We start from the raw sequence: 24064 nt of genomic DNA, 5'->3' as shown, positions 1-24064 counted from the left end.
CTGATGTTTTTGGGGTAAGATATTGACATCCAGAAAGGTCTTAGCATGAGGTCCAAAATTAAACCTGACCTACATTTGAGGTGCTCTTGGGCGACAGTGGCAGAACTGTTAAGGCTAGAAGCACAATTCAACAACAGGAACATTCCTAAGGTCCTCTCCATCTGTGCAAGCCTAACCGTGTGGAATTAACAGTGAAAACAGGGTGAACAGGGTTTTCCTTCTAACAGGGTGAGTTTTGTGGCTCTAGAAGGTTCTCAGGCCGAGAAACAGCCTCGTCCATTTGCAATAACTTCAATTAGTTTTGAACGTCGCGAAAAAATGACAACATTTAGTAAAGTCCCAGAACCACAAGATTGGGTGCATTGAAACCGCCTCGGCCCATAGAAACAGTCCCTAAAGTTTCTGTCTGATAGTGCTTTCAGGGACCCCGTAGCAATGCCTGGAAAAAGTACATTTTCAGCACTAATTAAGGTCACTGCTCGGTCTCCGAATGACCTATTGACTCAGGATTCGGGGTCGCCTCAGCTAGGTCTACACATAATGTCAGAACTGGACCCGCAGCTCGAATGTAACTATGTTATTGAAGGTTAGCTCCATTTGTTCTTCACGTTTGGCTGAGAAAACGACCAGAAATTGCGGTCACGACAACAGCGAAAAATAATTCCAAATTAGCTCCATAATATCGACAGAAACATGGCAAACGTTGTTTAGAATCAATCCTCAAGGTGTTTTTCAAATATCTATTCGATAATATATCCACCGGGACAATTGGTTTCTCAGTAGAAGCGATTGGAATAATGGCTACCTCTGTACTTTGTGCGAGATTTTCTCCGGGAGCATCATGTGACCACTTGCGTAATGTAGCCCCCTATGGGTATTCTTCAACATAAATGCGTAAAACTACGTCACAATGCTGTAGACACCTTGGGGAATACGTAGAAAGCGTAAGCTGGTTCATAGCACATGCACAGCTCAATGGGGACTCATTTTCACGCAGCGCTTTCAAAATATGGGGCACTTCCGGATTGGATTTTTCTCAGGCTTTCGCCTGCAACACCAGTTCTGTTATACTCACAGACAATATCTTTACAGTTTTGGAAACGTTAGAGTGTTTTCTATCCAAAGCTGTCAATTATATGCATATTCTAGCATCTTGACAAAATATCCCATTTAAAACAGGAACGTTTTTTTTCCAAAAATGAAAATACTGCCCCTAGAGTCACAACAGGTTTTAACAGAAGGTGCTATGAATTGTGGGCCGGCTCTGAAATATGTGATAGTTGGCTTCTAAAAGAGTTGGACAACGTGAGTTTGGTGTCAGTATGATATCTTATTGACTGATGGTTGACTTGATGGCAGTATAATATATTGGCATTGTATTTTATATTGCAAATGGACAATGTACATTTCAAATGGATTTAATGATGGAATTTCCACAGGCTGAAATCAACACCAATGAGCGATGGAGAGGAACCATTATCACTGCTCGGCCACCCCGAGTTCAACGAGCCAGTCAATTGGGCATTTCTGCAGTATATTAGAGCATGTCCAATTCGTGATGGTAAATGCCCATTGTAAGACATTGCAAATGGACAGGGTAAAATTGTACATTTCCAATGTATTTAATGAGGGATTTAACATTACCAAATGGACAGTGTCCATTACACATATGCTATATTGTCAATGTGAACATACTCTTCTGCAAGTTGACAGTGTCCATTGCCAATGTATATCCATAAAAAAATCTAAAATGTAAAAAAAATGGTCCAAAAGCACTTTTATGAGGTTTAAAAATGTTGGAAAAAAATTGAGATTTTGAAAATTTCACCCTTGGGACCTGACTTTGTGACCATTTCCCATATGAAAATCTATGGTGGAAAACGCTCGCCATCTATGGGATTTTTGGAGTATGACAATTGGCATTTGCCATGTTCCGCTTGCAATATGGTTTTGATGAACTGCCGTCCATTTGAGTGATATTTGCGAGTATGTATATGGTTCGCCCAATGCCAATAAGATACCACTCATTTTTGTCCATTTCATGGGGGTCTTCCCTTACCGAATGTACTGTATAGACAGGTGCCTTTCCAAATCATGTCCAATCAATTGAATTTACCACAGGGTGACTCCAACCAAGTTGTAGAAACATCTCAAGGAAGATCAATGGAAACAGAATACACCTGAGCTCAGTTTCGATTCCCAAAGCAACGGGTGGAAAAAGTGAAGGGGTCTTAATACTTTCCCAATGCACTGTACTACTCTCTGCCCCTCAGTGACAGTCAGCTCCGCAACTGTGGGCACATAGGTCATGCCATTGTTTTGCCAGCTATTTGCTATGAGGGGGAACTGCCCCAATGAAATTGCAGGATATCATAGGATAATTATAACAGCACAAAGTAAATGGACCATCCGGGGGTGCTCAAATGTGCGTCTGTTCAGTCAGAACTTCTGGGTCTGCGCTAGTCTCTTCCTCCCAATGAGTCTCTCGCGCCAGATGACTTACTTCTGCACGTGGTCTGCTTTATCAGGTACAGATGGCCCTAAAGCATAAAGATAATTGTAAGTAACTTGTCAATAAATAATCATAACAGTCATGAGAGCTTGGGACCTGATAAACGGATCAACTACATCCAACAAGAGTCCAAGGACAGAGGGACACACTAGCTGGAACCTTCTCATCGTGGATCTGGTAGAACAAAAAGCACGGCCAATTTGAGTGTTTCCCCCTGATGTTGTTTATAAGGTTTTACTGTAGGTGACAGGGCGACATGTTGTTTGGACTAAAACAGCATAAACCAGGTGTATCACAAAGCATTACCAAATTAATTAGCCAGCTACAGAACATTTTTGAATTAGTTTGGTTGATTTATTGGTCAAATTAACCAGTTAGCTATATACTTTTTATAAGCAGCTAGCTAGCTCCTAGCTCCTCATGTCAAACTCAAGTCTTTCAAAACTAATATCTGACTAACTCGGAAATGAGAAGTTATTTCAGAATGAAAGTTAACTGGCTAGCACATTATGCTTTATGACATTATGTTAGCTAGCTATCCTGGTGCATTTGTTCTTTCATGAGCTGTCTGCTCTTTCTAAATAGCATAATCTAATCTGTTCGAAACAGTGGCAGCAGGTGCAGCAGTGGTCATTCGGTTTTTAACATGCAACGGTGAAATAGGTGTATTTATGCTGTTATTCAAATGCAAAGATTGCATTATATATCTTTTTAAAGAAACGATCAGTAGCTCGAAAACTTGGCATCATATTTCTGTCATGCTGCTTTGTTGACAACTCCAACCACCTCGGGTATTCAGCCAATCAGCGGCCACCGCTGTGTCTTAGGAAACCCATCTCGATTGAGCTCTCTGTTTACCTGTAGTTGATATTCCGGCGGGAGGTGACGTCCCAGCTCTGGATAGCTTCCATCATCTTGTCCATGACCGTGTCCCTCTGTGGCTCTTCCATGGCCCACACCTCTGGCCCATCGAACACGATGTGGGACAGCACCCCGCACGCATTATAGGACACCTCGATCCCATCCGCCTTGCTGTCCAGCAGGTTACTGTCACCAGAGAACAGTCACAGTAGCAAAGCAGAATCCAACTTTATTTATCCAGGTTAGTGTCAATAGTATTGCAATCTCTATTGCAAGACGAACCTGGGTCCGTATGCATCAAGCGACTCATAGTAGAAGTGCTGATCTAGGATCAGGTCCTCCCTATCCATGTAATCTTAATCACTGTGATCCAAAAGGCAAAACTGATCCTAAATCAGCACCTCTACTCTGAGATACTTGATACGTACGGCCCCTGGTCCAAGATAGCAGCAGGATCAGTCAAGACTACATTTAACTATTTAATATAGACAAAGGACCTTCTCTTACCTGAAGACAGAGATGAACTGTGGTGTGAGGAGTTGTGGTCGCAGAGCCCTCACTTCTGCCACATTACCCAGCAGCCCCAGCATGTTACGGTGGAGCTCCTGCTTGTCTGGAAACTTCTGAAAGCCAGGGGAGGACAAAGAGGACATACAAAAGCAACACACAGGATGATGAGACCGAGAATCTTCAGTGGAAAATACTGTTTGAGGGACAAAACCTAGCATTCCCTGACAGAACAGAACCCTTCAGGTGAAAAAAAAGAGAGATGAGAGATTGAGTTTATGTTGTAGATTTAAACAAATCCCTGAGGTGTGCTAACCTTCAGGCAGTCCAGGAAGAGGCTCATGCCCTTGCAGGTAAGGAACATCTGACAGTTGTCTGGCGTCTCGTCAGTGATGTTCCACAGGGCACTCCAGGAGAACTCCATTACCTGGTCACACTGTAGAAAGACTCATCACAATCCAAATGTGATGTGGTTCAATCCAGTTTTACAGGTTCTGCGAGGTCATTTCGGACTTGTAGAATGGTAGGGATGTACAAAATATGGATTTTTGATTCACAAGAAATAATCCAAATGAGACTCACCATTCTGTCCTGTAGCTTTTTCTGGATGAGATTCAACATTGTCTGAGAAAAAAAAGTGAGCATGAAAATCATACGTGACAACTTCACGAAGCATCAATGACCTCCTGCGGGCTGTGTTTGAGAGAGAGAATCTATGAATCTGTGTATAAGTATATGGATACATCTTCCCTACCTTGACGAAGCCCATCTTGCCCACAGCCTCCTTGTGGTGGTTGTCCACCTGGCAGACCAGGGCGTTACAGAGGTGCACGGCGATGCGCTGGATGGACTCGTCCTGCCGGGCCGGCTCCAGGATCTTCAGCAGCAGCAGGTTGACCCGGCCGTACTGGAACTCCAGCTCCTCAGGGATGCTGAAGTTACACAACGTCAGGCAGCAGTTCCTCTGGACCTGGGATTGGTGAGGAGGGGGGAAAGGGGGGGCTGAGTTGAGGGATATGGTAGAAACTCCTTCAGCTTTAGTTTATACCAATCCATTTCTTTAACATTTGTGAAGGGAATAAACTTTGCTTTAACTTGAGAAGGGAAGAGACTACTAGGGTGACATGTTGGTTGGCGTGATGGGTCAGTTGACCCCTCCAGACCGGGGTTCAGAAAAATATCTTAATTTCACGTACATTCGAAGTAAGTATTCATCTTTTATTTGAAAAGACAAGTAGTTGAATGTTTGTTCCTGCTTTAATTAAATGACGTTCACCTTATAAAGGCTTCATAAAGCCTTTACAATCCCTTCATAAGCACTACATAAACGTGTTAAAAAGCATATATAACCATATGTCATGCTTCATAAATGTGGCATAACTGTGACAATCTCCAATGTCAAATGTGACATAACCCACTAGGTTGAATATGATATCAACATGTGCTTTATAAAGGGTGACATGTTGTGCTAAAGGATGGAAAATGCTTTAAAGTGGGTTACATTACACCTAATCCCTTTCCCAGACACTTCCGCCCTAATGCGTGGAAGGTCTGGTGGACCAACACATCAAACATGGTCTTCATTAGTTAGGGTTAAAATCACATTTTAAGAAGATCAATTGTGGAAATTGGCATGGTCTAGCCATAATTATGACTTTTTGAGTAGTGTGTTAAGTAGTGACGATGACAAATCATTTACTCAGTAAGGTCGCTCTGATATCCCAGGCTTATATGTGCGGTCTTCGACACAATCACCCACTCCCCTACTGAAAGATCAGCCCCAAAATGTTGGCACCATTGTAACAGGTTGAAGCCCCCAGGTCAAGCCCTGGTCGCCAACATGGGAACAGAAGAGGAACAGAAGAGGAATGAATACCTGGTGCGGTAATCTCAGGTTGGACTACTCCAAATCATCTTGATTTTGGCGCGCACACACACACGCTTTGCAGGTCCATCAACCCATTTAAAAACCTCTCACATCCTACAGTAACCTGTGGATCATGAGAAAACCTTCATAAATCAGCAGAACGTTAATAATCTATTTATTGACATTATGCAGTGTCATGTCATACTTAGTTTGAAGTGAGACACTTTAGGTCATTCATAACACATTTACATTACATTTAAGTCATTTGGCAGACGCTCTTATCCAGAGCGACTTACAAATTGGACATCCACAAAGACTAAGGCATGACACTGTACTTCATTTGAAGTCAGACCCCTTTGGTCATTTATAACACATACCTAAATGCCTTGTATCATATGACGCTGCACTTACTATAAGGTCAGACACCTTTGGTCGTTCATAACACATACATAAAGGCTTAATGATGTAAACACAAATGCATTAACATTTAGGGAATTATCACTAACAGCTAAAACAAATAAACATTAAATACATGTTTAACCATACATTTCCTTTAATTTGCACAATTTTTAAACAACCAAAATACATGAAGTTTTAAAAAGTCCAGCAATGCAATTAATTACATTGAACATTAGACAGGGCTGTGAATAGTGTAGCTTGTCTCTGAGCTGGCGGACGAACGGTTCTTGCCTCTCTTCCTGCTGGAGGTGCTGCATGTTGGTTCCAACCTTAAAAGTAACAACAAAGAAAGTTAACAGGTCTGTTAGGAAATGCCTTTGTCACATCATCCAGATAAGGGCATTTCTACGACAGAAACTCTAAACGGGCATATGGGAAACTGCATTCCATTCGTATTATTCCATTCCTCTTTCATTTAAAATCTCATGACGTGACTATGAGACATGGCTGTATGCAGGGAGATTTGTATTTAGCTGATCCTACTAGCTAACTCAATTTCAGCTAGCTAGCTGACAAGTCACCAAAATTATTGAAATAACGATTGAGGTAGCTGCAGTATGTAATCTAACGAATAGAAACTAACTTAAATTGCAATAAATAAAAGTTCACTTACTTGTTTTTTCGCTGTCCAGTGGCAGCACAAGTGGGTCATTTGATTTGCGAACTCGTCACATGATCAATGTCTCGTCAGCAACACAAAAAAATAACTTCCGGATCATGGAATTATGGACATTTTCCAAATAAAAGTTACCCAAGTAATAGTAGAAAAGTGTCAACCATTCATGATTTGAAAAATAATTGTCAAAAAATTAATGATTCATATTTGTTCATATTTAAGTGACATTTTAATTAAATTGGGGTTTTAAAACACGTTCCAATGCCAAATAAATGCCCCAAAGCAAATCATTGTATATGGAATACATATTGGTTTAGAGCAAGTCCAAATCCGGCTTTCAACTTCTTCACAACAGTATCTCGGACCTGCCTGGTGTGTTCCTTGTTCTTCATGATGCTCTCTGCGCTTTTAACGGACCTCTGAGACTATCACAGTGCAGGTGCATTTATACGGAGACTTGATTACACACAGGTGGATTGTATTTATCATCATTAGTCATTTAGGTCAACATTGGATCATTCAGAGATCCTCACTGAACTTCTGGAGAGAGTTTGCTGCACTGAAAGTAAAGGGGCTGAATAATTTTGCACACCCAATTTTTCAGTTTTTGAGTTGTTAAAAAAATTTGAAATATCCAATAAATGTCGTTCCACTTCATGATTGTGTCCCACTTGTTGTTGATTCTTCACAAAAAAATACAGTTTTATATCTTTATGTTTGAAGCCTGAAATGTGGCAAAAGGTCGCAAAGTTCAAGGGGGCCGAATACTTTTGCAAGGCACTGTATTGGCTTAGAGCAAGAACTATTCTGGGTGCATAAATAAAAAACTTGTAGGGAATACTCAGTAGGGTCTGTAGAATGTGTACAGGGCCTTCGGAAATTATTCAGGACTTTTTACACATTTTTATTACGTAACAGCCTTATTCTAAAATGGATTCAAATAGTTTTTTCCCCTAATCAACAATACCAAATAATGACAAAGCAAAAAACGTTTTTTAGACATTTTTAGCTAATTTATTTAACATACACAGACATGCCTTATTTACATAAGTATTCAGCCACTTAGCTATGAGACACGAAACATTGAGCTCAGGTGTGTCCTGTTTCCATTGATCTTCCTTGAGATGTTTCTACTACTTGTTTGGAGTCTACCTGTGATAAATTCAATTGATTGGACATGGTTTGGAAAGGCACACACCTGTCTATATAAGGTTCCACAGTTGACAGTGAATGTCAAAAACAAAGCCATGAGGTCGAAGGAATTGTCTGTAGAGCTCCGAGACAGGATTGTGTCGAGACACAGATCAGGGGGAAGAGTACCAAAAAATGTCTGCAGCATTGAAGGTCCCCAAGAACACAGTGGCTTCCATTATTTTTGGATCCACCAAGACTCTTCCTAGAGCTGGCCGCCCAGCCAAACTGAGCAGTCGGGAGAGAAGGGCCTTGGTCTGGAGGGTGACCAAGAAACCGATGGTCACTCTGACAGAGCTCCAGAGTTCCTCTGTGGAGATGGGAGAAACTTCCAGAAGGATAACCATCTCTCCAGCACTCCACCAAATCAGGCCTTTATGGTAGAGTGGCCAGATGGAAGCCACTCCTCAGTAAAAGGCATATGACAGCCCGCTTGGAGTTTGCCAAAAGGCGCCTAAAGACTCTCAGACAATGAGAAACAAGATTCTGATGAAACCAACATTGAACTCTTTGGCCTCAAGCCAAGCGTCACGTCTGGAGGAAACCAGGCACCATCCCTACGGTGAAGCATGGTGGGGATGTTTTTCAGTGGCAGGGACCGTGAGACTAGTCAGGATTGAGGCAAAGATGAACGGAGCAAAATACAGAGAGATCCTTGATGAAGTCCTGAGCGCTCTGGAGATGGTTCTCAGACTGGGGCAAAAGTTCACCTTCCAACAGGACAACAACCCAAAGCACACAGCCAAGACAACGAAGGAGTGGCTTCGCGACAAGTCACAATATCCTTAGACGGCCAAAGCCCGGACTTGAACCTGATTGAACATCTCTGGAGAGACCTGGAATTAGCTGTGTAGCGACACACCCCATCCAACCTGACAAGAGCTTGAGAGGATCTGCAGAGAATAGAAAAACTCCCCAAATACAGGTGTGCCAATCTTGTAGCGTCATACCCAAGAAGACTTGACGCTGTAATTGGTGACAAAGGTGCTTAAACAAAGTACTAAGTAAAGGGTCTGAATACTTATGTAAATGTGATATTTAATTTTTTAAATTGTATTTTTGCCACCAAAAATTGCTTTGTCATTATGGGGTATTGTGTGTCGATTGATGAGTTCCTTTTTTTTTTTTTTAAATACATTTTTGAATAAGGCTGTAACGTAACAAAATGTGGAAAAAGTGAAGGGGTCTGAATTTTTTCCAAATGCACTGTACATTCCACATTTGGTGTCTTTTGGCCCTATGGTTCATAAGTTAAGAGATATACCAGAGGTACATTTAATTTGTTCAGCATGATGAGACGCCTACATACAAAGTGTCAAGTCTCTAGGTCAAACAGGTGATGGAAGAGGGTTTAAGTGAGACCGTTTATAACAGCGCCACCTATAGGCCAATCAGTGCCATTCTTTTGACCAAGTTACTCATGGCCTGTAGTTTCTTTGACAATAATTGTTTTTCTTCAAACTCTGCTTGTTATAACAAAGGTTTTGTGAAATACAATTTGGCAGATTATTTGGTTTTACAAATAACCATTCAAATACTCCAATAAATGTGCTTGTTCTGAGCTGTGTATACGCATGTATACGCATGTATTTGAACCCAGGTCTGGACCCTTCCCTGTGACCTTACCGTGACCTCCTGGTACTGCTCCATGCCGTTGAGCACCACCTGGATGACCTGCCGGCGCAACCGCACACTCTGGTCACTGCGGTACTCTGTGTTGGTCAAGTAGAAGAGGGCCGCGCTGCCCGTCACCTGGATGCTCTTGTCATACTTGTGGCACTTCAGTGCAGCGATCACCAGCTGGTGGATCACGACAAGACAGAAGGGTTATAGCACAAGGGGGGTATACGATTAAAGAACGCAGACCCTTGAGGTGCTGAATAGGAATACAGGTCACTGAGAAAGATAACAATAAAGCCGCACAATCCATTATTGTTTGAAGTTCAAAATGATAAAGGAGTGTGTGACTTTCATTTATAAAGCAGAAAACCACAGAGGTGTGATAAAGTAAACAAATGTCCGGGCTCTCACGCTATCTAAAGAATTAAAGAAGCATTTCTTTGAAGAGAAACGCTGAGACACTCTTCTTTAATTTAAACCAAAAAGGACCCTAACCTGCAGTGCCCGCAGTAGCTGGCTGCAGTGCTGTATCCTGGCGATATCAAACAGCTGGTTGATGGCTCGGTGGGCCAGCTCCGGGCGGAACTCTGTGTAGACCTCAATGGCATTCAGGACCTGGTCTTCATTCTTAGAGCCTGTGACCTGAACCAGACATGATAGACAGATTATGTATTTAAGGGGCAATCAGCAACTGCTACATATATATTTTTGGGCTTATGATATATACCCATTGATTCTTGAAGAATATAACTTATGCATGCCTTATGAGCTTGTTCAACTGTTCTACCCCATCAGAACCCAAAATATGTGTCATGTCTTGTTATGTCTGTTCCTGTCCTTTCTCTTCATTCTCTCTCTCTGCTGGTCTTTTTAGGTTACCTTCTCTGTCTCTCATTCCTCAGCTGTTCTACATCTTCCCTAACTAGCTCTTTCACTCTTCCCCACCTGTTCTCTCTTCCCCCTCTGATTAGGTCTCTATTTCTCTCTCTGTTCCTGCTACTTTCAGTGTCTGATTCTTGTTTGTGTTTTTTGATGCCAGAAGCAAGCTGTCGTCTCGTTTGCTTCCACCTTGTCCTGTCCTGTCGGAGTCTGCCTGGCAGGAGCATCCTGCACTATACTAACGTTCTTTTTGTTCCGCTGACAACGTTGGAAGAGGATTTATGCCATTCCTGTATTTTCATTAAAGAACTCTGTTTTCTGTTAAAACCGCTTTTGGGTCTTCACTCAGGTTCATAACAGAAGAATCAGACCAAGAATGGACCCAGCGGCTCCGGACCCTTTTCACTCCGCCGTCGAGATCCAGGGAGCGATGCTAGGCAGACACGAGGAGGAATTGTCTGCTGCTCAACATGCCGTTGAGACCCTGGCCGTCCAAGTCTCCGACCTCACAAGACGGGTTCACCAACTCCACCTCGATCCACCGCCCACTTCCAGGGTTTCCGAGTCTCCGGAGCCCAGGATCAACAACCCGCCGTGTTACTCTGGGGAGCCCACTGAGTGCCGCTCATTCCTCACTCAGTGTGATGTGGTGTTCTCTCTCCAGCCCAACACTTACTCCAGGAGCGCAGCCCGCATCGCCTACGTCATTTCTCTCCTTACCGGACGGGCGCGTGAGTGGGGCACGGCAGTCTGGGAGGCGAGGGCTGAGTGTATTAACCAGTATCAGGACTTTAAGGAGGAGATGATACGGGTTTTTGACCGTTCTGTTTTTGGCGAGGAGGCTTCCAGGGCCCTGTCTTCCCTATGTCAGGGGAATAGATCCATAACGGATTATTCTATTGAGTTTCGCACTCTCGCTGCCTCTAGTGACTGGAACGAGCCGGCTTTGCTCGCTCGTTTTCTGGAGGGTCTCCACGTCGAGGTTAAGGATGAGATCCTCTCCCGGGAGGTTCCTTCCAGTCTGGACTCCTTAATAGCTCTCGCTATTCGCATAGAGCGACGGTTTGATCTTCGTCGCCGAGCTCGTGGAAAGGAGCTCACGTTCTCCGTTGCTCCCCTCTCCACATCACTGCCACCTGCCGCATCACTGCCACCCTCCTCCGCCGGCTCGGATGCTGAGCCTATGCAGCTGGGGGGTATTCGCATCTCGGCCAAGGAGAGGGAACGGAGAATCACCAATCGCCTCTGTCTCTACTGCGGCTTCGCTGGTCATTTTGTCACCTCATGTCCAGTAAAAGCCAGAGCTCATCAGTAAGAGGAGGGCTACTGGTGAGCGCAACTACTCAGGCCTCTCCTTCTGGATCACGCACTACCTTTCCGGTCCATCTCCGCTGGCCCGGTTCATCTGCTTCCTGCAGTGCCTTGATAGACTCTGGGGCGGAGGGCTGTTTTATGGACGAGACCTGGGCTCGGGAACATGACATTCCTCTCAGACAGTTAGGGGAGCCCAGGGCCTTGTTCGCTTTAGATGGTAGTTATCTCCCCAAGATTCAGCGTGAGACGCTGCCTTTAACCCTCACTGTCTCTGGTAATCATAGCGAAACCATTTCTTTTTTAATTTTTCGTTCACCTTTTACACCTGTTGTTTTGGGTCATCCCTGGCTAGTGCGCCATAACCCTTCTATTAATTGGTCTAGTAATACTATCCTATCCTGGAATGTTTCTTGTCATGTAACCTGTTTAATGTCTGCTATCCCTCCTGTTTCCTCTGTCTCTTCTTCACAGGAGGAGCCTGGCGATTTGACAGGGGTGCCGGAGGAGTATCACGATCTGCGCACGGTGTTCAGTCGTTCCAAGGCCACTTCTCTCCCTCCACACCGGTCGTATGACTGTAGTATTGATCTCCTTCCGGGAACTACTCCCCCGGGGTAGATTATACTCTCTGTCGGCTCCCGAACGTAAGGCTCTCGAGGATTATTTGTCGGTTTCGCTCGACGCCGGTACCATAGTCTCCTCCTCCTCCCCCGCCGGAGCGGGGTTTTTTTTTGTTCAGAAGAAGGACGGGTCCCTGCGCCCATGCGTGGATTATCGAGGGCTGAATGACATAACAGTTAAGAATCGTTATCCGCTTCCTCTTATGTCTTCAGCCTTCGAGATCCTGCAGGGAGCCAGGTTTTTCACCAAATTGGACCTTCGTAACGCCTACCATCTCGTGCGCATCAGGGAGGGGGACGAGTGGAAGACGGCGTTTAACACTCCGTTAGGGCACTTTGAATACCGGGTTCTTCCTTTCGGCCTCGTTAACGCTCCAGCTGTCTTTCAGGCACTAGTTAACGACGTCCTGAGAGACATGCTGAACATTTTTGTTTTCGTTTACATGGACGATATCCTGATTTTTTCACCGTCTCTCTCGATTCATGTTCAGCACGTGCGACGCGTCCTCCAGCGCCTTTTGGAGAACTGTCTTTATGTGAAGGCTGAGAAGTGCACTTTTCATGCCGCCTCTGTCCCTTTTCTCGGTTCCGTTATTTCCGCTGAGGGCATTAAGATGGATCCCGCTAAGGTCCAGGCTGTCATTGATTGGCCCGTTCCTAAGTCACGCGTCGAGCTGCAGCGCTTTCTGGGCTTCGCTAATTTCTACCGTCGTTTCATCCGTAATTTCGGTCAGGTGGCAGCTCCTCTCACAGCCCTTACTTCTGTTAAGACGTGCTTTAAGTGGTCCGTTTCCGCCCAGGGAGCTTTTGATCTTCTTAAGAATCGTTTTACATCCGCACCTATTCTTGTTACACCTGACATCTCTAGACAGTTTGTTGTTGAGGTTGACGCGTCAGAGGTGGGCGTGGGAGCCATTCTTTCTCAGCGCTCTCTCTCTGACGGCAAGGTCCATCCTTGCGCGTTTTTCTCTCATCGCTTATCGCCGTCAGAACGTAACTATGATGTTGGTAATCGCGAACTGCTCGCCATCCGCTTAGCCCTAGGCGAATGGCGACAGTGGTTGGAGGGGGCGACCGTTCCTTTTGTCGTTTGGACTAACCATAGGAACCTTGAGTACATCCGTTCAGCCAAACGACTTAATGCGCGTCAGGCTCGTTGGGCTCTGTTTTTCGCTCGTTTCGAGTTTGTTATTTCTTATCGTCCGGGCTCAAAAAACACCAAACCTGATGCTTTATCTCGTCTCTTCAGTTCTTCTGAGGTCTCCACCGACCCCGATGGGATTCTCCCTGAGGGGCGTGTTGTCGGGTTGACTGTCTGGGGAATTGAGAGGCAGGTAAAGCAAGCACTCGCTCACACTCCGTCGCCGCGAGCTTGTCCTAGGAACCTTCTGTTCGTTCCCGTTCCTACTCGTCCGGCCGTTCTTCAGTGGGCCCACTCTGCCAAGTTAGCCGGCCACCCCGGCGTTCGGGGTACGCTCGCTTCCATTCGCCAGCGTTTCTGGTGGCCCACTCGGGAACGTGACGCGCGTCGATTTGTCGCCGCTTGTTCGGTCTGCGCGCAGACTAAATCTGGGAACTCTCCTCCTGCCGGCCGTCTCAGACCGCTTCCCATTCCCTCTCGACCGTGGTCTCACATCGCTTTAGATTTTATCACCGGACTGCCTTCATCAGCGGGGAAGACAGTTATTCTTACGGTTGTCGATAGATTCTCTAAGGCGGCTCATTTCATTCCTCTCGATAAGCTCCCTTCTGCTAAGGAGACGGCTCAGATCATTATCGAGAATGTTTTCCGAATTCATGGCCTTCCGTCTGACGTCGTTTCCGACAGAGGTCCGCAGTTCACGTCTCAATTTTGGAGGGAGTTTTGCCGTTTGATTGGGGCTTCCGTCAGTCTCTCGTCCGGCTTTCATCCCCAGTCTAACGGTCAAGCCGAACGGGCCAATCAGACTGTTGGTCGCATTTTACGCAGTCTTTCTTTTCGTAACCCTGCGTCTTGGTCAGAACAGCTCCCCTGGGCAGAGTACGCCCACAACTCGCTTCCCTCGTCTGCTACCGGTCTATCCCCTTTTCAGTGTAGCCTCGGGTACCAGCCTCCGCTGTTCTCATCTCAGCTCGCCGAGTCCTGCGTCCCCTCCGCTCAGGCTTTTGTCCAGCGTTGCGAGCGCACCTGGAAGGGGGTCAGGTCGGCACTTTGCCGTAATAGGGCGCAGACTGTGAGGGCCGCTAATAGCGTAGGACCAAGAGTCCTAGATATTGTTGCGGTCAGAGAGTATGGCTCTCCACTCAGAACCTTCCCCTTAAGACAGCTTCTCGCAAGTTGGCCCCGCGGTTCATTGGTCCGTTCCGTATTTCCCAGGTCATTAATCCTGTCGCAGTGCGACTTCTTCTCCCGCGCTATCTTCGTCGCGTTCACCCGGTCTTCCATGTCTCCTGTGTCAAGCCCGTTCTTCGCGCCCCCGCTCGTCCCTCCCCCCCCCCCATCCTTGTCGAGGGCGCACCCATCTACAGGGTTCGTAAGATTTTGGACATGCGCCCTCGGGGCCGTGGTCATCAGTACCTAGTGGATTGGGAGGGGTACGGTCCTGAGGAGAGGAGTTGGGTTCCCTCTCGGGACGTGCTGGACCGTTCGCTGATCGATGATTTCCTCCGTTGCCGCCAGGTTTCCTCCTCGAGTGCGCCAGGAGGCGCTCGGTGAGTGGGGGGGGTACTGTCATGTCTTGTTATGTCTGTTCCTGTCCTTTCTCTTCATTCTCTCTCTCTGCTGGTCTTTTTAGGTTACCTTCTCTGTCTCTCATTCCTCAGCTGTTCTACATCTGCCCTAACTAGCTCTTTCACTCTTCCCCACCTGTTCTCTCTTCCCCCTCTGATTAGGTCTCTATTTCTCTCTCTGTTCCTGCTACTTTCAGTGTCTGATTCTTGTTTGTGTTTTTTGATGCCAGAAGCAAGCTGTCGTCTCGTTTGCTTCCACCTTGTCCTGTCCTGTCGGAGTCTGCCTGGCAGGAGCATCCTGCACTATACTAACGTTCTTTTTGTTCCGCTGACAACGTTGGAAGAGGATTTATGCCATTCCTGTATTTTCATTAAAGAACTCTGTTTTCTGTTAAAACCGCTTTTGGGTCTTCACTCAGGTTCATAACAATATGAACATGGTTAACACTAGAAGCTTTGTTTGGTGCCATAGCTTGAACGGTTCCAGACAATGTTGGTGGGTTATTTAATGCAAATGTTTATAAAATGTATATTGTTATAGTTGATACACGTTCTAGAATTTGATGTTAGGATAGCCTGAACAGTTGGTTTGGTGTCTCTAGCTTGAATGGTTCAAGAGTTACTGTTGATTTTGCTACACCCGCAATAACATCTGCTAAATAAACCACATGGCCAAATGTATGTTGACATCTGTTCGTCAAACATCTCATTCCAAAATCATGGGTTAATATGAAGTTGATATGGAGTTGGTCCTCCATTTGCTGCTATAACAGTCTCCACACTCCTGGGAAGGCTGTCCACTAGATGTTGGAACATTGTTGCGGGGACTTGCTTCCATTCAGTCACACAAGCATTAGTGAGGTCAGTCACTGATGTTGGGCGATTAGGCCTGGCTCGCAATGGGCGTTCTAATTCATCCCAAAGGTGTTTGATGGGGTTGAGGTCAGGGACCGGTGCAGGTCAGTCAAGTTCTTCCACACCGATCTCGACAAACAATTTCTGTATGGACCTGCATTTGCATTGCGCGTGGTGATCTTAGGCTTGTGTGCGGTTGCTCGGCCATGGAAACCCATTTTTATGTGTTACGCGTTTCAGCGCTCGCCGGTTCCGTTCTGTGTGCTTGTGTGGCCTACCACTTTGCGGATGAGTTGTTGTTGCTCCTAGATGTTCCACTTCACAATAGCAGCACTTACAGTTGACCAAGGCAGCTTTAGTAGGGCAGAAATTTGACGAACTGACTTCTTGGAAAGGTGGCATCCTATGACGGTCCAGGTGAAAATCACTGAGCTCTTCAGTACGGGCCATTCTACTGCCAATGTTTGTCTATAGAGATTGCATGGCTGTGTGCTCGATTTGATTTGAAATAGCCAAATATTCCATACATTACACAGTCATGGTGTTTTGAGACTTTTTAGTTTGACAGTGTAGCTGCCTGCTCCATAGACCTATATACTATACCTATTTTTAGAAACACTTAAAATAAGGGCTGTGTTTCGTGAAGTCTTACCCTGGCATAACATAAAACTTGCACAAGACATTTCACAGAATTGTCCATTTTAAGAAATGTAGCCAATTTATTATTTACAACATTTAGCTAACAGATAGTTAATCAAGAGATTATTACCTTTGTCTTGATTCAGCAGTCTAGTCCATATCATCATGGCATTTGTAGTTCTTTATGATAGCCACATTAGCAGCTACTCAGCATTTCATTTTTGGGGGGTAAATACAAGTAAATATATTGCTAAAAGTCACCTTGTCCAAGAGAGATTTACAGTACCAAAACGTCACACCTACACGAAACACAGCCCATATTTGAAGTGTTTCTACAATCCCCTATTGGATAAAATGAATGGTGGGAAAACAAATTGGAACCATTTCTTTGACCACTAGGTTTTATGGGTATTATGACTCATTCTGTGGACTTTACGCTCAAATACATACGGAGGCGAGTGTACGTACATACATACATACATATATACATACATACAGTTTCCATGTTTTACCATTCCATTTCAGCCATTATTATGAGCCGTTCTCCCCTCACCAGCCTCACCAGCCTCCTCTGATCATACAAACATACATATACACCAGGGTGGTATTCATTAGCGCACACTATGGCAAAACGTTTTGCAATGGAAAGAGAAAACAAATGTTTCTTACTGGAAAATCTCAGGTAGTTGTTTCCTGTTTCAGTCAGTTGTCTTCTGTTTGATGCTGAATGAATACCACCCTGGTGTAGCCTCTTAGAGACTAACTGGATGTGCAGGTTTTTGGTTCAACCCTGCTCTAGCATTTGTTCCAGCTCTGTAGTAACACAGCTAATTTGGCTAATCGTGGACCTGAACAAAGACATTGATAAGAAAATATTTGAATTAGGGGTGTTAGTGATGAGCTGGAGCAAAAGCCTACGCACCCAGTAGTTCTCCAGGACCGGTGTTGGTCAAACTTTACCTTGTAAGCAGGGATGTGTGTCACATTACAAAGGGTGGTGTTGTAGAGCCCCAGAAACTGCAGAGGCCTCTTTAGCTCCTGGAAAGGGTAGATGCTGCTCTTGCAGGGCTCGACACTAAAAAAGAAAAAGAAGACATGAGTCCGTCACACTTACATAACATGGAAAAAGTACAGAGAATACATCAACCAGTCCTACTACTTACAAGACGAAGGATGATGCTGAAATCTACATGAACATAGAGCAAACATAAACTCTTCATACATAAACTCATACATACATACACGCACGTATGCTCGCAGTCGGAAGTTTACATACACTTAGGCTGGGATCATTAAAACTTGTTTTTCAACCACTCCACAAATTTCTTGTTAACAAACTATAGTTTTGGCAAGTCGGTTAGTGCATCTACTTTGCAAGACACACGTAATTTTTTCAACAATTGTTTGCAGACAGATTATTTAACTTATTATTCACTGTATCACAATTCCAGTGGGTCAGAAGTTTACATACACTAAGTTGACTGTGCCTTTAAACAGCTTGGAAAATTCCAGAAAATTATGTCATGGCTTTAGAAGCTTCTGATAGGCTAATTGACATTACTTGAGTCAATTGGAGGTGTACCTGTGGATGTATTTCAAGGCCTACCTTCAAACTCAGTGCCTCTTTGCTTGACATGGGGAAATCAAAATAAATCAGGCGAGACTTCAGAAAAAAAATTGTAGGCCTCCACAAGTCTGGTTCATCCTTGGGAGCAATTTCTAAACGCCTGAAGGAACCACGTTCATCTGTACAACCAACATTATACAAGTATAAACACCATGGGACCACGCAGCCATCATACCACTCAGGAAGGAGATGCGCTCTGTCTCCTAGAGATGAACGTACTTAGGTGCAAAACGTGCAAATCAATCCCAGAACAACAGCAAAGGACCTTGTGAAGATGCTGGAGGAAACAGGTACAAAAGTATCTATATCCACAGTAAAAATGAGTACTATATCGACAACCTGAAAGGCCGCTCAGAAAGGAAGAAGCCACTGCTCTAAAACCGCCATAAAAAAGCCAGACTACGGTTTGCAACTGCACATGGGGACAAATATAGTACTTTTTGGAGAAATGTCCTCTGGTCTGATGAAACAAAAATAGAACTGTTTGGCCATAATGACCATTCGTTATGTTTGGAGGAGAAAGGGGAAGGCTTGCAAGCTGAAAAACACCCTCCCAACCGTGAAGCACTGGGGTGGCAGCATCATGTTGTGGGGGTGCTTTGCTGCAGGAGGGACTGGTGCACTTCACAAAATAGATGGCATCATGAGGGCAGGAAAATTATGTAGATATATTGAAGCAACATCTCAAGACATCAGTCAGGGAGTTAAAGCTTGGTCTCAAATGGGTCTTCCAAATGGACAATGCCCCAAGCATACTTCCAAAGTTGTGGCAAAATGGCTTAAGGACAACAAAGTCAAGATATTGGAGTGGCCATCACAAAGCCCTGACCTCAATCCTATAGAACATTTGTGGGCAGAACTGAAAAAGCATGTGCAAGCAAGGAGGCCTACAAACCTGACTCAGTTACACCAGCTCTGTCAGGAGGAATGGGCCAAGATTCACCCAACTTATTGTTGGAAGCTTGTGGAAGGATTCCCAAAAAGTTTGACCCAAGTTCAACAATTTAAAGGCAATGCTACCAAATACTAATTGAGTGTATGTAAACTTCTAACCCACTGGGAATGTGATGAAATAAATAAAAGCTGAAATAAATCACTCTCTCTACTATTATTCTGACATTTCACATTCTTTAAATAAAGTGGTGATAAAATAAAGCTAACTGCAAAAAAAGTGGTGATCCTAACTGACCAAAGAGAGGGAATTTTTACTCGGATTAAATGTCAGGAATTGTGAAAAAGAGTTTAAATGTATTTGGCTAAGGTGTATGTCAACTTCCGACTTCAAATGTAGATGCTTTGCGAGTCATCTAAACTCAGCAAAAAAAGAAAGGTCCCTTTTTCAGAACCATGTCTTTCAAAGAACTTCACAGATCTTCATTGTAAAGGGTTTAAACACTGTTTCACATGCTTATCAAAGAACCATAAACAAATAATGAACATGCAGCTGTTATAAGGCAGGTCTTCACCAGCAACAACATTACTGCTAGTTCTGTGTGTGATTTCCTGCAAGACAGGAATGTCAGTGTTCTGCCATGGCCATTGAAGAGCACAGATCTCAATCCCATTGAGCACATCTGGGACCTGTTGGATCGGAGGGTGAGGGCTAGAGCCATTCCCCCCCACAAATGTCCGGGAGGTTGCAGGTTCCTTGGTGGAAGAGTGGGGTAACGTCTCACAACAAGAACTGGAAAATCTGGTGCAGTCCATGAGGAGGAGATGCACTGCAGTACTTAATGCAGCAGGTGGCCACACCAGATACTGACTGTTACTTTTGACTTTGACCCCCCCTTTGTTCAGGGACATGTCTGTGGAAATTGTTCAGTTTATGTCTCAGTTGTTGAATCTTGTTATGTTCATACAAATATTTACACATGTTAAGTTTGCTGAAAATAAACGCAGTTGACAGTGAGAGGATGTCTTTTTTTTGTTGAGTTTATAAGCTAGTGTCATAGAAGCAGCTCACCTTGGACGTCCCATGGCCTCCTCGAAGTGTGGGACTGTGCAGTTGTCCAGCATGATATGACCTGAGATGTCCAGTGACACCAAGTTGACTAGGCCCTGCACAATGGCCGTCAGGATCTTACGGGTCATCTTGAACTTGGAATTGCGCTCTCTGGAGATATCCAGGTGCCTAGGGAACATAGAAAGAAAGGTACAAACTTTTTTACAAAATGTACAAGTCTACAACTAGTGATGTTTGCTTGATTTAGATCATTCAATGTGCGAAGCTGAGAGTTCAAGATAATAAATTCATCATCATGATGAACAGTTCTTGTTGATTCATTATTGCCCAAAACTACATCTATAATCATTACCTAGCCATGATCTAGGACTTAAAACAAACAATGACACACACAGTATCCTGCAGCATATCTTGAACTCTCAACTTGAACTCTCTAAATCAAGCAAATTCTGATGGTTATCCCAGAACCAAGGTGCCCGAAAAAGAAACAATTTTAATCAAGATTAAACCCTTTACCTCACCCTTCCCAGCTCACCTGAGGTGTCCCAGGTCCACCACCGTGTTGATTAGCTCCTCGGAGAGGTCCACATTGTAGAGCACTAGCGAGGCCAGCCTCTCCTTCCAGTGGGCCAGGAAGGCAGCCTTGGGCAGCGGCACCCCGGACAGGTCTAGGGAGGTGAGGGCCGGCAGGGGCTTGAGCAGAGCCTCAGCGTCCACCTCCTCAGGCAGACCCCCGAGGTTGAGCAGCCGCAGCCGGTTGAAGCCCTGGAAGCTGAAGTCTGTGTCCGGGGCCTGTCTGGAGGCCGGCCTCTCTTCCTCCTCTTCTTCATCGCATGCCAGTGGGGCACCACCCTTGCGATAGAAGATGCGGCTGCAGCCGAACAGGCTGAGAGAGACCAGGGTCTGGCGGAAACTGGTTAAAGTCCTGAGGCTGTGAGCTGATAGGTTGTTGCAGTAGGTGAGGTGGAGCTCTATCAAGTCCTGGTTGGGGTGAAGAGTGGCTGTGTTAGTTCAAAACAAACGTTGAATGTCACTGTCTCATTGCTTAGCCTATATTTCCTGAATTGGTCAAGTAGAAAGGCAACATTGACCTGTTTTGGTAACACTTTACCTAAAGGCTGCAGGTAGAATTATTTATACAGTGCCTTCGGAAAGCATTCAGACCACTTTACTTTTTCCACATTGTTACGTTACAGCTTCATTCTAAAATGGATTAAATAAAAACATGTGTCATCAATCCACACACAATAGCCCATAATGACAAGCGAAAACAGGTTTAGACATTTTTTGCAAATATATTAAAATAAAAACAGAAATACATTATTTAGATAAGTATTCAGACCCTTTGCTATGAGACTCTAAATTTAGCTCGGGTGCATCCTGTTTCCATTGATCATCCTTCACATGTTTCTACAATTTGATTGGAGTCTACCTGTTGTAAATTCAATTGATTGGACAAGATTTGGAAAGGCACACACATGTCTATATAAGGTCCCACAGTTGGCAGCGCATGTCAGCAAAAACCAAGCCATGAGGTCAAAGGAATTGCGCGTAGAGCTCTGAGACAGGATTGTGTCGAGGCACAGATCTGAGGAATGGTACCAAAAATGTCTGCAGCACTGAAAGTGCCCAAGAACACAGTGGCCTCCATCATTCTTAAATGTAAGAGGTTTGGAACCACCAAGACTCTTCCTGGTCACGAGGCCAAACTGAGCAATCAGGGGAGAAGGACCTGGGTCAGGGATGTGACCAAGAGCCCACTAACAGAGCTCCTCTGTGGAGATGAGAAAACCTTCCCGGAAGGACAACCATCTCTGCAGCACTCCACCAATCAGGGATTTATGGTAGAGTGGCCAGACGGAAGCCACTCCTCAGTAAAAGGTACTGTACATGACAGTACTGTACATGACAGCCCACTTGGAGTTTGCCAAAAGGCACCTAAAGACTCTCAGACAACGAGAAACAAAAGGTCTGATGAAACCAAGATTAAGTTTTTGGCCTGAATGCCAAGCGCCACATCTGGGGGAAATCTGGCACCATCCCTACGGTAAAGCATGATGGTGGCAGCATCATGCTGTGGATATGTTTTTCAGCGGCAAGGACTGAAAGACTAGTCAGGATCGAGGCAAAGATGAACGGAGAAAAGTACAGAGAGAGATCCTTGATGAAAATCTGCTCCAGAGGGCTCAGGACCTCAGACTGGGGCGAAGGTTCACCTTCCAAAAGGACAACGACCATAACCACACAGCCAAGACAATGCAGGAGTGGCTTCGGGACAAGTCTCTGAATATCCTTGAGAAGCCCAGCCAGAGCCCGGACTTGAACCCGATCGAACATCTCTGGAGAGACCAGAAAACAGCTGTGCAGTGTCGCTCCCCATCCAACCTGACAGAGCTTGAGAGGATCTGCAGTGAAGAATGAGAAGAACTCCCCAAATACAGGTTTGCCAAGCTTGTAGCGTCATACCCAAAAAGACTCTAGGCTGTAAATCGCTGCCAATGGTGCTTCAACAAAGTAGTGAGTAAAGGGTCTGAATACTTATGTAAATGTGGCATTTCAGGATCATTAATATGAGTTAATAATAAGATGATAAGGGAGGTCATGCATGCTCATGACAAGTCTTATAATACATTATAACTGCATCATCACATACACTGTTGAAGGGCCAATTGACCTTTTATGAGTACCTGTGAGTGTGTGCGTGAGCGAGTGACACACACAGCTTTTAACCCAGGCAGTGTGTGTGTGTGCCTTTTTAAAACAGTTGTGAGTGTATAGCCTATATATGGCTCTTATAAATGGCCTAACCCCACCTGGTCCCTCACAAAGATCTGAAAGGCCCAGAATGGTTGAATTATAAGGCCGCAATTTGATTGGTTTAATTATATAGGGGCAATTTGAAAATGAGCATATGAGCTTTTTGAGTTGCGTCATGTTATGAATTTCCCTTCTGCTGGTGGTGTACTGTACAAGACAAAACCCTTTGGTATCAATAATCAAGTCTAGCCTTACAGTACCAGGTGAACTAACGCTGTCGGACTTTAAGGGGTTTGTGAACCGAGACCTTCCAGCCTTGACCCTGCTCACCCCCTCATAGTTGTGCTACTGTCAATTTAAGCAGTGGAAACACTACTCCATTAGCCTGTTAACACCTGTAGCTGAACTTCCAAATAAAGACAACAGTGGAGAAAGACACAGGATTCACCGAAGGGGTTTCAGCATTAATTCCAGCAACATTGCAAACTGTTTTAGACACTGACGGTCCGGGTCTGTTCGTGCTCCAGTCCTCCCTATTACAATTAGCAACAGCAGACATGAAAAGCATCTTATGTCCCGCAGAGGTACAGCAAAGTTCCCTCATTTATGTTTCTGTAACTCCCCTGAATGTCTGTCAATCCAGAATACCTTTGTCAATCCAGAATACCTTTGCCAAACCAGAATACCACTGTCAATCCAGAATACCACTGTCAATCCAGAATACCTTTGTCAATCCAGAATACCTTTGTCAATCCAGAATACCTTTGTCAATCCAGAATACCTTTGTCAATCCAGAATACCTTTGCCAATCCAGCAGCTAGTGGTTCTCTCAACAAGTGCTAGTTCAACAAGTGTTAGTTCTATTGTGAATTTCACAAATATGGAGACTAGCTAGGTTTTCAAATCACGTAGAGGGCTTGGGCTGTTGAATGTAAACGTGCAAAGCTTGATGTCAAAGATGGACCTTCTTGATGTCTGGATGCATGATGTGGCATCATGATCTATAAGTGTCTCTTTACTCAAAAAGTGTTTGGTTATAGGTTATACGCATGTGTTTGTAGCGGGGAT

General features: G+C 44.7%; 1 protein-coding gene across 3 annotated transcripts in view; it reads right to left on the bottom strand.

The window, feature by feature from the left end:
- The window catches only part of LOC135544734 (protein zer-1 homolog), a 50575-nt gene that overhangs the window by 8511 nt on the left and 18000 nt on the right, over positions 1 to 24064 (bottom strand). For 2 of the 3 annotated variants that reach the window (XM_064972597.1, XM_064972598.1), the window contains exons 4-13: positions 20775 to 21220; positions 20240 to 20407; positions 17610 to 17724; positions 10129 to 10275; positions 9640 to 9813; positions 4635 to 4850; positions 4463 to 4504; positions 4197 to 4316; positions 3881 to 3996; positions 3371 to 3559 (exon numbers count right to left, since the gene is read on the bottom strand). In XM_064972597.1, coding sequence (XP_064828669.1) covers positions 3371 to 3559; positions 3881 to 3996; positions 4197 to 4316; positions 4463 to 4504; positions 4635 to 4850; positions 9640 to 9813; positions 10129 to 10275; positions 17610 to 17724; positions 20240 to 20407; positions 20775 to 21220 — 1733 coding nt within the window. Of the gene's footprint in view, positions 1 to 2503; positions 2541 to 3370; positions 3560 to 3880; positions 3997 to 4196; positions 4317 to 4462; positions 4505 to 4634; positions 4851 to 9639; positions 9814 to 10128; positions 10276 to 17609; positions 17725 to 20239; positions 20408 to 20774; positions 21221 to 24064 lie in introns of all 3 variants that reach the window. The other variant, XM_064972599.1, reaches the window with a different exon arrangement.

The sequence above is a fragment of the Oncorhynchus masou genome, chromosome 8, assembly GCF_036934945.1.
Source record: "Oncorhynchus masou masou isolate Uvic2021 chromosome 8, UVic_Omas_1.1, whole genome shotgun sequence".
Taxonomy (NCBI): Eukaryota; Metazoa; Chordata; class Actinopteri; order Salmoniformes; family Salmonidae; genus Oncorhynchus; species Oncorhynchus masou.
This window is presented reverse-complemented; position numbering and strand designations above follow the sequence as displayed.